At 37.7% G+C, this 15,902-nt stretch overlaps 1 protein-coding gene across 2 annotated transcripts in view; it reads left to right on the top strand.

Annotated features, from left to right (window-relative positions):
* LOC106058023 (sodium/nucleoside cotransporter 2-like) overlaps positions 1-15,555 on the top strand; it is a 30,634-nt gene extending 15,079 nt beyond the window's left edge. For both annotated transcript variants that reach the window (XM_056007094.1, XM_056007095.1), the window contains exons 6-13: positions 8,372-8,533; positions 9,243-9,368; positions 10,158-10,288; positions 10,658-10,829; positions 12,715-12,876; positions 13,375-13,482; positions 14,906-14,978; positions 15,229-15,555. In XM_056007094.1, coding sequence (XP_055863069.1) covers positions 8,372-8,533; positions 9,243-9,368; positions 10,158-10,288; positions 10,658-10,829; positions 12,715-12,876; positions 13,375-13,482; positions 14,906-14,978; positions 15,229-15,293 — 999 coding nt within the window. In that variant the 3' untranslated portion in view covers positions 15,294-15,555. The remainder of the gene's footprint in view (positions 1-8,371; positions 8,534-9,242; positions 9,369-10,157; positions 10,289-10,657; positions 10,830-12,714; positions 12,877-13,374; positions 13,483-14,905; positions 14,979-15,228) is intronic.
* Positions 15,556-15,902: the final 347 nt, after the last annotated feature.

Below are 15,902 nucleotides of genomic sequence, written 5' to 3'. Positions count from 1 at the left end.
ACTGTAAGCCAGGTTAAGGAGGCTAAACTGTAAGCAACGTTAAGGAGGCTAAACTGTAAGCCACGTTAAGGAGGCTAAACTGTAAGCCACGTTAAGGAGGCTAAACTGTAAGCCACGTTAAGGAGGCTAAACTGTAAGCCACGTTAAGGAGGAGGCTAAACTGTAAGCCACGTTAAGGAGGCTAAACTGTAAGCCACGTTAAGGAGGCTAAACTGTAAGCCACGTTAAGGAGGAGGCTAAACTGTAAGCCACGTTAAGGAGGCTAAACTGTAAGCCACGTTAAGGAGGAGGCTAAACTGTAAGCCACGTTAAGGAGGCTAAACTGTAAGCCACGTTAAGGAGGAGGCTAAACTGTAAGCCACGTTAAGGAGGCTAAACTGTAAGCCACGTTAAGGAGGCTAAACTGTAAGCCACGTTAAGGAGGCTAAAATGTAAGCCACGTTAAGGAGGAGGCTAAACTGTAAGCCACGTTAAATAGGCTAAACTGTAAGCTACGTTAAGGAGGCTAAACTGTAAGCCACGTTAAGGAGGAGGCTAAACTATAAGCCACGTTAAGGAGGAGGCTAAACTGTAAGCCACGTTAAGGAGGCTAAACTGTAAGCCACGTTAAGGAGGCTAAACTGTAAGCCACGTTAAGGAGGCTAAACTGTAAGCCACGTTAAGGAGGCTAAACTGTAAGCCACGTTAAGGAGGCTAAACTGTAAGCCACGTTAAGGAGGAGGCTAAACTATAAGCCACGTTAAGGAGGAGGCTAAACTGTAAGCCAGGTTAAGGAGGAGGCTAAACTGTAAGCCACGTTAAGGAGGCTAAACTGTAAGCCACGTTAAGGAGGCTAAACTGTAAGCCACGTTAAGGAGGCTAAACTGTAAGCCACGTTAAGGAGGCTAAACTGTAAGCCAGGTTAAGGAGGAGGCTAAACTGTAAGCCACGTTAAATAGGCTAAACTGTAAGCCACCTTAAGGAGGCTAAACTGTAAGCCACGTTAAGGAGGCTATACTGTAAGCCACGTTAAGGAGGAGGCTAAACTGTAAGCCACGTTAAGGAGGAGGCTAAACTGTAAGCCAGGTTAAGGAGGCTAAACTGTAAGCAACGTTAAGGAGGCTAAACTGTAAGCAACGTTAAGGAGGCTAAACTTTAAGCCACGTTAAGGAGGCTAAACTGTAAGCCACGTTAAGGAGGCTAAACTGTAAGCCACGTTAAGGAGGCTAAACTGTAAGCCACGTTAAGGAGGAGGCTAAACTGTAAGCCACGTTAAGGAGGCTAAACTGTAAGCCACGTTAAGGAGGCTAAACTGTAAGCCACGTTAAGGAGGCTAAACTGTAAGCCACGTTAAGGAGGCTAAACTGTAAGCCAGGTTAAGGAGGAGGCTAAACTGTAAGCCACGTTAAATAGGCTAAACTGTAAGCCACCTTAAGGAGGCTAAACTGTAAGCCACGTTAAGGAGGCTATACTGTAAGTTACGTTAAGGAGGAGGCTAAACTGTAAGCCACGTTAAGGAGGCTAAACTGTAAGCCACGTTAAGGAGGCTAAACTGTAAGCCACGTTAAGGAGGAGGCTAAACTGTAAGACACGTTAAGGAGGAGGCTAAACTGTAAGCCACGTTAAGGAGGCTAAACTGTAAGCCACGTTAAGGAGGAGGCTAAACTGTAAGCCACTTTAAGGAGCTTAAACTGTAAGCCACGTTAAGGAGGCTAAACTGTAAGCAACGTTAAGGAGGCTAAACTGTAAGCCACGTTAAGGAGGCTAAACTGTAAGCCACGTTAAGGAGGCTAAACTGTAAGCCACGTTAAGGAGGCTAAACTGTAAGCCACGTTAAGGAGGCTAAACTGTAAGCCACGTTAAGGAGGCTAAACTGTAAGCCACGTTAAGGAGGCTAAACTGTAAGCCACGTTAAGGAGGCTAAACTGTAAGCCACGTTAAGGAGGCTAAACTGTAAGCCACGTTAAGGAGGCTAAACTGTAAGCCACGTTAAGGAGGAGGCTAAACTGTAAGCCACGTTAAGGAGGCTAAACTGTAAGCCACGTTAAGGAGGAGGCTAAACTGTAAGCCACGTTAAGGAGGCTAAACTGTAAGCCACGTTAAGGAGGAGGCTAAACTGTAAGCCACGTTAAGGAGGCTAAACTGTAAGCCACGTTAAGGAGGCTAAACTGTAAGCCACGTTAAGGAGGCTAAACTGTAAGCCACGTTAAGGAGGCTAAACTGTAAGCCACGTTAAGGAGGCTAAACTGTAAGCCACGTTAAGGAGGCTAAACTGTAAGCAACGTTAAGGAGGCTAAACTGTAAGCCACGTTAAGGAGGCTAAACTGTAAGCCACGTTAAGGAGGCTAAACTGTAAGCCACGTTAAGGAGGCTAAACTGTAAGCCACGTTAAGGAGGCTAAACTGTAAGCCACGTTAAGGAGGAGGCTAAACTGTAAGCCACGTTAAGGAGGCTAAACTGTAAGCCACGTTAAGGAGGAGGCTAAACTGTAAGCCACGTTAAGGAGGCTAAACTGTAAGCCACGTTAAGGAGGCTAAACTGTAAGCAACGTTAAGGAGGAGGCTAAACTGTAAGCAACGTTAAGGAGGAGGCTAAACTGTAAGCCACGTTGGCCAACTAATTACAAAAGGATTCTGCTAACATTTTAAGAATATCTCAATGAGTAGCAGATGATGTTCGTATTAAATCTTCATTACCGCAAGTTAATTGCTTTTTTCAAAAAACAACAAGTGCCATAGTGAAGTTGTGTAGTGCTGATAATAGGAACTCTTAGAAAATGTGATTCCGCAGTGATACAAAGTGCCCGACAATTATCCAGCTCATCAACACTTCCTGTCATTTGTACACCGGATACACCAACAAGCTTGCTATTTATAGTTTTTCCGCCATGTTTGAAAATCTCCAATAATTTTAGTATTTGTCAAGCCGTCTGTCTGTCTGGTCAAAATATTTTACACGTTGTTTCTGCCAATTCCCAGTCTAGGATCAAGTTGAAACTTTGCACAATTATTCATTGTTTATGACAATGCATGAATCAATCGAAAAATAAACAAAGAAGTTAATTAATAAGAGTCGTTATTTATTACTTATGTTTTATAAGGAAAATATACTAAATGGGCGATTCAAGTATATGGTCAATATTTAAGAAATTAAAATAAATCACAAGATAGTTGCTAAATAATTGATGCAATTTCACTCAATTTACAGGCCCTCATTTATTTGAGATGGGGGGGGGGGTTAATTAATCAATATGTCCGTATATCCATGTCAGTACAGATACTGGTGCGAATTTTACTTAAAATCACTCGGCCCTTTTTAAAAAAAAATAGCGATGTCTGTCTATCTGTCTGTCTGTCTGGGCCACATTTTGAGCCTGTTTTTGTCCCACACTCATTGTTTAATTGTATCTAATATAATATGAATCAACAAAAAAATTAACCTATTAGTCTTTTAATTATTGGTAATTAGTTATTTTGTTTGATACCAACAAGGGAAATCAATATTTCAGCACAGCATTTATACATTTGGCTCAATATGTGGGGTTTGTCCCCTTAGATGAATGTACACGTTTGTTTTCCTCTTCCATACAAATTCTCGGATCAAGTTGAATCTTTACACATCTATTTATTGCGCCTAATAAAACATGATTCAATTTTAAAATTCCCCAATTAGTCATTTAATTATTGGTAATAAATTATTTTAGTCTCATATTGATTAATGAAAATAAATCTTACTTTGATAGATGTGGCTATAAATGTACAGTTATTTCCTTTATATAGGGTTTGTTATTTTTTTAAGCGCATTTTAAAATTCTTTTGCTTTTTAAAAGTTCCAGACCAGCCCTTGATCATATGTGCCATAATTAGAGGGAGGTAATAAAAAAATGAATAAGAAAAAATATAAATTTATAAACTAACCGTAAATTCGTTTCTTAAAATGTGTATTTTTAAATCTTTAAGTTAGAAGATTCTCATTTTCATATGATATTCTAAAAGAAATATGTATAGGGCTATAATCATTTTAAATAAACATATAATTAAACACAACAACTTTTAAAGCTGTAATTATCAGACAATATATTTTATAATTGTAATGACCCTTCAATCCGTGATATTTACAAACTTGTTAACGATTTACCATTAAATTAGTCTATCGTGGTGATAGCTATCATAACCTACTGAAGAAACGAAATTACAGAAATGACGTTATTCTAAGACTCTATCTAACTTTGGATTTACTTTAGTAGAGTTAATTTTAATGAACTACTTAGGATTAAAATTAGAATATTGAACTTACCTTTGCTAAATATCCTTTAGTTTAACTAACAGTATATCAAATACTACTTAGTTCCATGCTGATATAAACATAATATTATTTTGAAAGTATATATATAAGTTAAATAGCGTAAAATGTATCCTTGAAAAAGAACTTCAAATCGTCTACTAATGTAAACACTAACCTTCCATTTCATGGTCGTAGCCAGGATTTTTTTTCGGGGTGGGGGGTTTGGGGTGATTTTTCTCCCCGAGAAAAAAAAATATATGTGTGTGTGTGAATGTATGTGTGTACATAATTAATGTTTATTACATTCTGAACCTTCATTCTTTCGGATTCTTATTGTACTCTAGAATAGGTTCTTATTTGAGTTAGTGGAAAAATTGTAGACTCCTCGTTCTTGCCAGCAATGGAGTCAGCGCGGGGCGGAACCAAGCACTATTTCTGGTATTGAAATTTGTTGACTGTATTTTGCTTTAGAATAAAGTGATAAGAGAGGTTATCAACCTCGAAACTCTCTGTAGGGGGATTTTAAACTCAAAATCATCTGGAGGGTGTTTTAAACTTTAAAAAAAAGCCATCTGGAGGAGGGGGGGTATGAACTCAAAACCCCCTATTGGCTTGACTACGCTTAAAGAATTATAGTGTAAAATTTTTTTATTTATTTTTTTATTTTGAAGAGGGCTTTTTCTTAGCATTAAGGGGGTTTAAACGCTCATAGCATTTTGAGTGAGTAATTTTTTTTTTATATTGAAGAAATATTTTTTATCTTCAAACCCCGCTACACTGGCGGAACCGGGGGGCGTAGGGGCGATTCCTCCTCACCCCCCAACTCGGCCGACCCCCCCCCTCCCCCGAATGGGGGTGGGGCGGAAGAATTTTAGTATAGAATTCACTCAATTTGTGTACGAATTTATTACATATATTTCAACTTATTTTTTTTATTATTTCTCCCCCCCCCCCTCTAGTATGTTGGACGATTTGGTGGGGTCGGGAGGGGCAATGACATCAATCGCCCCCCCCCTAAACCTTCCAGTGGGGGGGGCGGTCCAATTTATTTGTAGAAATCACATCTTGCTTACAGAATCATTAAAACTTGTTATTGATATTTTAACCGATCTTTATATTATGTCGTTACCTGTTGCCGATTGGGTTGGGAGGGGGGCAATACATCTACTACCGTTCCCACCTAAACACTTTGAGTGGGGGGGCAATACATCTACTACCGTTCCCACCTAAACACTTTGAGTGGGAGGGGAGCAATACATTTACTACCGTTCCCACCTAAACACTTTGAGTGGGGGGGGGGCAATACATCTACTACCGTTCCCACCTAAACACTTTGAGTGGGGGGGGGGGCAATATATCTACTACCGTTCCCATCTAAACACTTTGAGTGGGGGGGGGCAATATATCTACCACCGTTCCCACCTAAACACTTTGAGTGGGGGGGGGCAATACATCTACTACCGTTCCCACCTAAACACTTTGAGTGGGGGGGGGGGGCAATACATCTACTACCGTTCCCACCTAAACACTTTGAGTGGGGGGGGCAATACATCTACTACCGTTCCCACCTAAACACTTTGAGTGGGAGGGGAGCAATACATTTACTACCGTTCCCACCTAAACACTTTGAGTGGGGGGGGCAATACATCTACTACCGTTCCCACCTAAACACTTTGAGTGGGGGGGGGGGCAATATATCTACTACCGTTCCCATCTAAACACTTTGAGTGGGAGGGGAGCAATACATCTACTACCGTTCCCACCTAAACACTTTGAGTGTGGGGGGGGGGGGGCGGGCCTACTTTTATGGACAAATCATAGTCTGTGAACAAAATTAATGAATTAATATATAAATTTTATATTATGTCGCTCCCCTTCTGGTATCTTGGCCAATTCGGTGGGGTAGGGTGCGATTGCATGTACTGCCCTTCCCACTCTAGCCCTCTGAGTGGGGGGGGGGGGGACAGTCCTATTTTTATGGAGAAATCATAGTTTGTGAACACAATTAGTTGAATATCTATATAATATAAGCTACATATTGATATGTGAACCCATTGTATATTATGTCGCACCACACTCTAACCTCAAATTTTATGATTAGTAAATATAAAATGAAAAAGGGTTGTACCAGGTGGGAGGGGCGATACATGCAATCGTCTTCCGCCCGTCGGACAAACTAATACTTTTTCTTTTTGTATTATATTAAGAATTTACAAAATTTAAAAAAATCTGTCACTTATTATAATGCTATAAATTAAATTCTTACATTGAGTCGCCACACCCCTATTCTTCAATGCCAAATGCAATCATTAGCAGAAATTATAAAAAGGAGCGAGGATTAGTCGTTTTCAATCTACCGCTCCTTCCCTTTCCAGACGAAAACATGACGTTTTAAAACCGAATAGTCAAATATGGCGACAGAATTTATCATACTTATTTTAAGAAAGACTTTGCTTTGGAAAAGTTAGAATTCAAACGAAATTTTTCAGTATAAGAGTCACGATTGAGATGAGTTCTAAACCCAAATAATGTTTTCCTAGTCGCCTTTTTTTACAACCTTTACTCAATCTGATATTTTTCTAGTTAAATAAATTTGGGACTATAACTCACAATTTATACTTGAATCCTAAAAATGCAAAATATTTAAAGTAGAATCTAATTGGTCCACTTAATTTCTCCTCCCACTTTGAATTATAGTTCTGTAACAAAACAAAGTTACAAACATGGCTTTTGAACAAAATGTATCACTTACAAATAAGCATATTTTTTTTAAATATTATTTATCGAATTTTTTTTTCGGCGGCGATCCTCATAGCCTAAATATGTGGGGTATATTATTTTTTCAAGGAACAAATTGGTTTCATTTGCAATGTATTAAGGGCCTATAAATTCATATTAGAATATTTTTCAAATAAAACATTATTCAAAAGGTCCTTTTTTAATAGGATGAATAATGAGCTTTAGGTCAGAAGAATGCGTTACTGCAGTGAAGAATGCAAGAAAACGCCCCAAACCCCACTTGGAAAGCTTACTGCGTTCACCCAGACTCCAAACTTACAGAGAAAGGCCTCAACATTACTTTTTCATTACTTTTTTTTATTCTCATATATATATATATATATATATATATATATATATATATATATATATATATATATATATATATATATATATATATATATATATATATATATAAATGAGGTAAACAATAATTTAAGGTGACCAATTCTTATCCATTTAGCTATATCTGTGAATACTGAAGGATTAATTTACTTTGTCAGTATCAAACAAAAGCAATTAACTGACTAATTGTTTAGTTTTCTTTTATTGATTCGTGTCTTTTTTTATGCCAATAAATAATTTTGCAAAGTTTTATCTTTCTACAACAATGAGTGTGGGAGAAATAACTTGTTGAATGTTTTTACTAGACAGATAGAGTGAGTTTATTTAAGCTTTGTAAATAAAACTAACTTAACAAGCGGTCCGGAAACTGAGCGCTTGATACCGGATGCCGGAAAAGACTTCTAAAATATTAGTTAAAATGTCCAGGTTTATGAGAAAGTTTTCCATCTCATCGTATTTTAGTCTAAAAACGCATTGGCACGGTGCATTTGTGTGTGTTCAAGGCCGGATTTAACCTTAGGCAACACCTAGCTATAACTTAGGTGCCCGAGAAATATCTAGCCCTAACACATAATATCTGGACTTATAAAGGGCCCGCAAAAAAGGTCCCATATCTTAAAAAGCTTAGGGCCTTTTCAAGTCTAAATACATCCCTGTGTGTGTGAGGCAGAAGTCTTAAATATGTGTGTAAAGTGCGGAGCCCACATCAAACTTGAGGGTTGGGTCGATAGATTTGGCTGGATCCGTCCTTGTGTTCATATTAACCTGAAATAGTCAATATTGAAATAATGCATGTTGGGATATTAATTGGACTTTTTAGAAGCTGCGGGAAAGGATTTTCAGCGAATGTTTTGTGAATTCCTTTGCAAAAACGTTCTCAACCGTTAAATTTTTTAATGAACATTGTTTTGTTCGGCGACTTAACCCTAATACAAACCCTAACCCTAGTATTTATTTTTAATTAATATCATCACTTTAATTAAAGTTGATGCCAACCCTGATCTTCATAAGCTCAGCGATGTCCATACTCTATCATTTTGGCGCCATGCAATGGATCATCGACTGCATAGCTTATGCAATGTCTGTCACCATGGGAACGACTGCTGCTGAGAGTACAAGCACTGCGGCGTGTATTTTCTTAGGCCAGGTAATTTTAGAGAGTGTGGACTACTTGTGTTGTGTAGGTCCTTGTACCGATGTAAATCCTGTTTTGTCATTGGATGAATTCAGTTGCACATCCCAAGCAGCGAAACGTGGTGAAATCAGATTTACATTAGCGGTTCTAGTTTTAAGATCTAAACGTGACAGACAGACAGAGAGACTACACAAAACTAGAAGCAGATTTTCTGCTTACGGGGGAGGAATCTTTTATGTTCTCTACTTCTTAGATGTGTGAGTGTGTGCTAATATGTATATGTATGGGTGTGGAGGAACGGATGAGCTGAAATATAACATTGAATCAATCGTATTGAATGTAAATGTTCAATGGAGAATGAATGTATTCACACATATGAATTCAACATTTCACAAAGCTTCTATCAACTCACTCAATCTGTCTGGTACAATTGTCGAGAACGTTATTTCTCCCACTTCCCATTCTCGTAACAGTTATTTATTAACGAAGACAGCACATGAATCAATCAAAAATAACATATTGATTAGTAAATTAATTGAGATTGTTCGAGTTCGAAAAGGGAAATAATTCTTACATTATTGAGATACATGGCTATAAATGGGGAGTTATTCCCCTTAGATAAGCTTTCTTTCTTTTTTTTTTTAAACCGTTTTTATATTTGGCTTGTTCTTTGTTAAAATTCTGATTGTCATCTTATATTTTGTTGTACTCTTTTCTTCAGCCAGAAGCCTCTCTGACCATTCGGCCATTTCTCCATCTGATGACACGATCCGAGTTTTTCGCCATTCTAACGGCAGGATTTGCTTCGGTCACCGTCGATGTGTTCTCCATCTTTGTCACCTACGGGGTAGGAAGAAAACAGCAGAAGACATAGAGAGAAATAGAATGTTGTCTCAGTGTTTGGATAGCTAGAGACTAGCCTAGCCAGAGACTAACCTAGTTAGAGACTAACCTAGCTAGAGACTAAACTAGCTAGAGAATAAACTAACAACAGACTAACCTAGCTAAAGACTAACCTAGCTAGAGACTAACCTAACTAAAGACTAACCTAGCTAGAGACTAAATTAGCTAGAGACTAAACTAGCTAAATACTAAATTAGCTAGAGACTAACTAAGCTAGAGACTAACCTAGCTAGAGAATAACCTAGCTAGAGACTAAACTAGCTAGTGACTAACCTAGCAAGAGACTCTCATAGCTAGAGACTAAACTAGCAAGAGACTAACCTAGCTTGAGACTAACCTAGCTAGAGACTAACCTAGTCAGCATTTATGTTTGATGCTAAGATATGAAGAAATATACAAAAATATATGTTTACATTAAAACAATCAGAGCCCAACATTTAGAAATACTTAATAACATACATGCTGTTTAGTAGTCTCTTTCTGTCTGTCTGTCTGTCTGTCTGTCTGTCGGTCGGTCTGTCTGTCTGTCTGTCTGTCTATCTATCTATCTATCTATCTATCTATCTATCTATCTATCTATCTATCTATCTATCTATCTATCTATCTATCTATCTATCTATCTATCTATCTATCTATCTATCTATCTACTAGTACAAACTTAGTTTAAACATCTTCTTTTAGGTTTAATTGCTTCAATGTTAAAATTGTTTGTGTTCTTTTTTTTTTTCTAAAGATGTCTTCCACTGACATCATTACAGCTGTCTTGATGTCGGCACCTGCTGGTATGGCCATATCAAAACTGATATGTCCAGAAACGGAAATCTCCCAGACCAAGACTTTACGGGACATCAACTCTAAAAGTTCGTAAGTCAGCAAATAACTAAATATTCTTTCTTATTGACGATTTAAGTTTTGTTTACTTTTTACAATACCTCTATTCAAGTCACACTTTCATTGAAACTGGAACCTGGGTGGGTGGACAGCTGATCTCAGAAACGGTTCGAAGGATTTTCCTAGAAATTGAACAGTGTTTGTATATAGCTGAGAAAACAATTAGTAGCTCGTTGTCCACGCATAGAGAACTCTAGTTTAACCATTATAATTGTTCAAAGTAAAAGAGAAAGAACTAGGTCTAGATCTAGATCTAAAGTATTTCCTTAAAGTGTTGGCCACATTAACTTATTCCCCAAGCAAGAACTTATTTGTTGACTAGGTTTACACTTCCTGTTGCAGCAAGCGCACGGAAAATGTGGTGGACGCTGCCATCACAGGAGCCCAGGATGCGGTGTCCATCATTGCTTCAGTCATTGCAGCCCTGATCGCTTTCTTAAGTCTGTTTGCCTTCTTGAATGCTGTGGTAACTTACCTTGGAAGCCTGGTGAACATAGAGGGTCTCACCATAGATGTAAGTTAACTTTCCCTAGGGATGTAAGTTGTCTTGTCGCTAAAGATGTAAGTTGACTTGCCTCTAGAGATGTAAGTTGACTTGTCGCTAGAGATGTAAGTAGACTTATCAATAAAGATGTAAGTTGACTTGTCACTAGAGATGTAAGTTGACTTGTCACTAGAGATGTAAGTTGACTTGCCACTAGAGATTAAGTTAACTTGTCACTAGAGATGTAAGTTGACTTTCCACTAGAGATATAAGTTGACTTGCCACAAGAGATGTAAGTTGACTTGCTACTAGAGATGTAAGTTAACTTTCTACTAGAGATGTAATTTAACTTGCCACTAGAGATTAAGTTAACTTGTCACTAGAGATGTTAGTTGACTTGCCACTAGAGATTAAGTTAACTTGTCACTAGAGATGTAAGTTGACTTGCCACTAGAGATTAAGTTAACTTGTCACTGGAGATGTAAGTTGAATTGCCATTAGAGATTAAGTTAACTTGTCACTAGAGATGTAAGTTGACTTTCCACTAGAGATATAAGTTGACTTGCCACAAGAGATGTAAGTTGACTTGCTACTAGAGATGTAAGTTGACTTGCCACTAGAGATGTAATTTAACTTGTCACTAGAGATGTAAGTTGACTTGCTACTAGAGATGTAAGTTGACTTGCCACTAGAGATGTAAGTTTACTTGCTACTAGAGATGTAAGTTGACTTGTCACTAGAGATGTAAGTTGACTTGCCACTAGAGATGTAAGTTGACTTGCCACTAGAGATGTAATTTAACTTGTCACTAGAGATGTAAGTTGACTTGCTACTAGAGATGTAAGTTGACTTGCCACTAGAGATGTAAGTTGACTTGCTACTAGAGATATAAGTTGACTTGTCACTAGAGATATAAGTTGACTTGCCACTAGAGATGTAAGTTGACTTGCCACTAGAGATGTAAGTTGACTTGCCACTAGAGATGTAAGTTGACTTGCCATTAGAGATGTAAGTTGACTTGCCATTAGAGATGTAAGTTGACTTGCCACCAGAGATATAAGTTGACTTGCCATTAGAGATGTAAGTTGACTTGCCACTAGAGATGTAAGTTGACTTGCTACTAGAGATGTAAGTTGACTTGCCACTAGAGATGTAAGTTGACTTGCTACTAGAAATGTAAGTTGACTTTTCACTAGAGATATAAGTTGACTTGTCACTAGAGATGTAAGTTGACTTGCCACTAGAGATGTAAGTTGACTTGTCACTAGAGATATAAGTTGACTTGTCACTAGAGATGTAAGTAAGTTGACTTGCCACTAGAGATATAAGTTAACTTGTCACTTGAGATGTAAGTTAACTCGTCTCTAGAGATGTAAAATATGATGGATAACACTAACTCCTAACAATGAAGATTGAAGATCCTCTACTTAGCGACAATAAAACTTTTAGTGAATCATGTGCAATAAGATTCGAAGCTAGCGTCAACGTTTGTTTGCCTCTACTCGTCATACTGTCACAGTCAACAAACTGAAAGCTAAATAATGGCTTCAAATGTCGCCACTACAATTAGAGCAATAATAAATAGCACTGTCTAAGATTTACAAGTTAAAAAATGAGTTTTGACATGACTACGCAAACTGCAAGAAGGCCAATTAGAGCCGAATCAACTTTAGGATTTTAGTCTACTAGTATTAGACCCGAATCAACTTTAGGATTTTAATGTTGAAAATAGTTGTAGGGAAACGAAGCCTATCTTTTATGAATATTCAATAAACAGGAGAAATATTAGACTATGATAGACTATAAGAGGAGTGTGGCTGGGTGCCACATGGCACTCTCGTTAACCGCCGGCCATACAAACAAATGGGCTTTACTGTATTAATAAGACATTGCACTTTTTTTGTGTCCATTATAGGGAATTATCGCCTACCCGCTAATGCCAGTGGTCTATCTTCTGGGAGTACCGTGGCACGACTGCAAGGTGATCGGTGAGGTGGTTGCCCTGAAAACCTTCGTGAATGAACTTGTGGCCTACCAGAGGCTGTCGGAGATGGTCAAAGCTGGACGTGTGATCACGGTAACCTAAACTCTTCTAAGCATAAAACAATGACCCAATACGTGTATATCTATCTCATGGGTTTGAAGTCTTCAACGCCAGGATGGCCAAAGTAAACGATGGCAGTTCTTTGTATCTTTAGTATTGTGCACAGCTTCGTAACAGCTGACAAACCCTCAAAGTCCTCCCTCTCTGTGTACAGAATCTTCTGCACAAATTCAAAAGTATTCGCACACTACAGAAGGGAAAAAAAAACAGGTGCACCTTCTCCAGGACCATCAGTGACACCACAATAACATGAAAAAAAAAAAAAAAATATATATATATATAGAACCTTTATTTGTCTACTGAAGCCTATCGGCTGTGTATGTGTGTCATCTATTTGTCTACTGAAGCCCTATCGGCTGTGTATGTGTGTCATCTATTTGTCTACTGAAGCCTATCGGCTGTGTATGTGTGTCAGCTCTGTTAAGATTGTGGGTGAAAGCGATCTAATTACCCGAAAAATTTTATTTGCAGAAACGTTCAGAGATTGTTGCTATGTACGCACTGTGTGGCTTCTCCAATCCAACTTCCGTGGGCGTGTCTCTTGGTGGGCTCTCTGCTATGGCCCCAGAGAAAAAAATGGTAAGAGCCCTTAAATATGTCATTTTCATTAAAAAAAAAGATCTTTATGAAAATTACTTTCCATGCTGCATCCTGGAAAAACAAATCAATGTTGAAGTTTTTACAAATCCTATATCAGTTCACTCTTTTTGGTACAAATCGTTTACACATTATCTCATATCTATCTATCTATCTATCTATCTATCTATCTATCTATCTATCTATCTATCTATCTATCTATCTATCTATCTATCTATCTATCTATCTATCTATCTATCTATCTATCTATCTATCTATCTATCTATCTATCTATCTGTATATATATATATATAGAGAGAGAGAGAGTGAGAGATCTAAAACATTGTATCTATCTCTTCTTTAATTTTTAAAATTTTTGTCTCAGTAAAGCCGCATCATTAATTGTACTACCCACAATGACAACCAGTTGCTAAAACCAGCTAAACCATTGACGCCATTAAAAATCATTGAATTATAATCTTGTCACAATTCAGCGTTAACGAATGACTGAATAATTTAGATTAATCATAGGCACGCGCCTTTTTGCAGATAAAAAAAAGCTAAATTTCTATCTCCAGAAAGATACCATCTGTATCTCTGTTTTGTGTTAAGAGCAAAGTGACACCTGTTGCTGCCGTTGCCCTGGCCCTCGTCTGGGTCAGTATGACATGTACGATAGTCCATCTTCCTTGACGTGGGTGGCAATTGACCACATCGCTGCTCATTTTGTTTTGACATGCTAAGGAATCAAAACGCAGGAGAGCATGTTACGCTGCTAGGACCTTATTAAAGAAAAACAAGACTCAATTGTCAGTATGAAATGGACGGGGCGGTACTGTTGGTAGACTTTCCACTTCACCGCACCATCTAGAAACCAAGAAACAAAAACATGATCATGAGAATAACTTTCTGCTATTGTGTCTTGTTAATACAACTGTAATATGAAATCACTCTGTTTGTCTGGCTGTACACATGTTTGTACACGTCATTTCTGTCACTTCCCATTCTAGCATCACGTCGAAACTTTACACAATTATTTACTGTCGAAGACAATACACGAATGAATAAAGAAAATAATTAATTAGTGGTAATTAATGTTTTAATTTTGTTTTCTATAGAAAAGGGGAGCTAAATCTTGAAGCACTGAGAAATAAGAGCGCAGTTGTGCATTTCTTTGCTTCTTATATAAGCTTTGTTTAAAAAAAAAAGAAGTGATTTTTATATATATTTTGCGCGTGATTGATTCAAAATAATGGAAGCAATTTTTGTTATGGCACCTTCACTCGGGAAGCGACAATCTTTTATCTCATGGACCTTTTTTTTTTCATTCTTCTCATTTTTCTTATCTCGCTTATGTTATACTTAAATAATTACAAAACAAATCTAAAACAGCATTTAGATGAGTTTTTTAAATAATTATCTAAAGGTTCTATCAAAAATTATATTGATGTCATGGCTTGCAGGCTGTTTGGCGTGTTTTATGACGGCTGCTTGGGCAGGTAAGACTTAAGAGATAGTGTCATCAACCGTGACGTAGCAACCAAGGCGTACAAGTGGGTGACAAAAGTCTTTTCAGGAAATTGTCCGTAATGTAGGGCATTTAGGACTCTCTAGATCTATGGTCATACCTGTAGGCTTAGCTTGCTACGCTACTGGTCTACTTAAATAAAATGATTCCTTTCCAAAACATTCCAGCTTGTAAATCATTCTTCAACTAATGAAATACTTTGAAATGTATTTGTCTTTCAGGTCTGTTGTATGTGGAAGACGTTTCTGATCTTCTGGACAACTCGACTACAACAAATGTTTATTAAAAAGTCTTTAAACGAGAATTTGACTTTGTGAACATTCGATTGATGAACAGTTCCTACTTCAACACATCTCTTCCAGTTTTGAGAGATTATGTTGGAGCCTCTGAAAATTAGGATTAGAAGTGAAGGCCTAAGAAAGACGCGAACGTTCCCAGTCTGTGTGGGTTCCAGTCAAGACTTAGAGTGTTCGTCTTTTGAGCATATCCCGGTGATGGAGGAAAAACACTGTCTAGTTTGCTGAAATAAAAGATTCTACAAAATTTCACCCTCTTCCCTGATGATTATGAATGAAGATTTTATGAGAAATTTAGAAAGTTTATGGATCAAAAGTTTCTAGGACTAAATGAGCCAAGAAGTAGACTAAGTCAAGGTATAGACGTTTTGTCAAAAGAAACAGAAAATATATTCACAAAGATAGAAAGAGATTTGTTTTAGCAAGCATTGTTATTAATATTTTTAGTTTTCTTCTTAGAGTCAGTTAACACTTGTAGGATTATAAAGTTTTTTTATCTTAAGAATAAATGCGATTTGGAGGGCCGGGGGGGGGGTTACCTCTTTAAGGGCCCTTGCATTTTGACGTTTAACATCATGACATGTTATGAGATAATGGCG

The sequence above is a fragment of the Biomphalaria glabrata genome, chromosome 12 (assembly GCF_947242115.1).
Source record: "Biomphalaria glabrata chromosome 12, xgBioGlab47.1, whole genome shotgun sequence".
In the NCBI taxonomy this organism is placed as follows: domain Eukaryota; kingdom Metazoa; phylum Mollusca; class Gastropoda; family Planorbidae; genus Biomphalaria; species Biomphalaria glabrata.
This window is presented reverse-complemented; position numbering and strand designations above follow the sequence as displayed.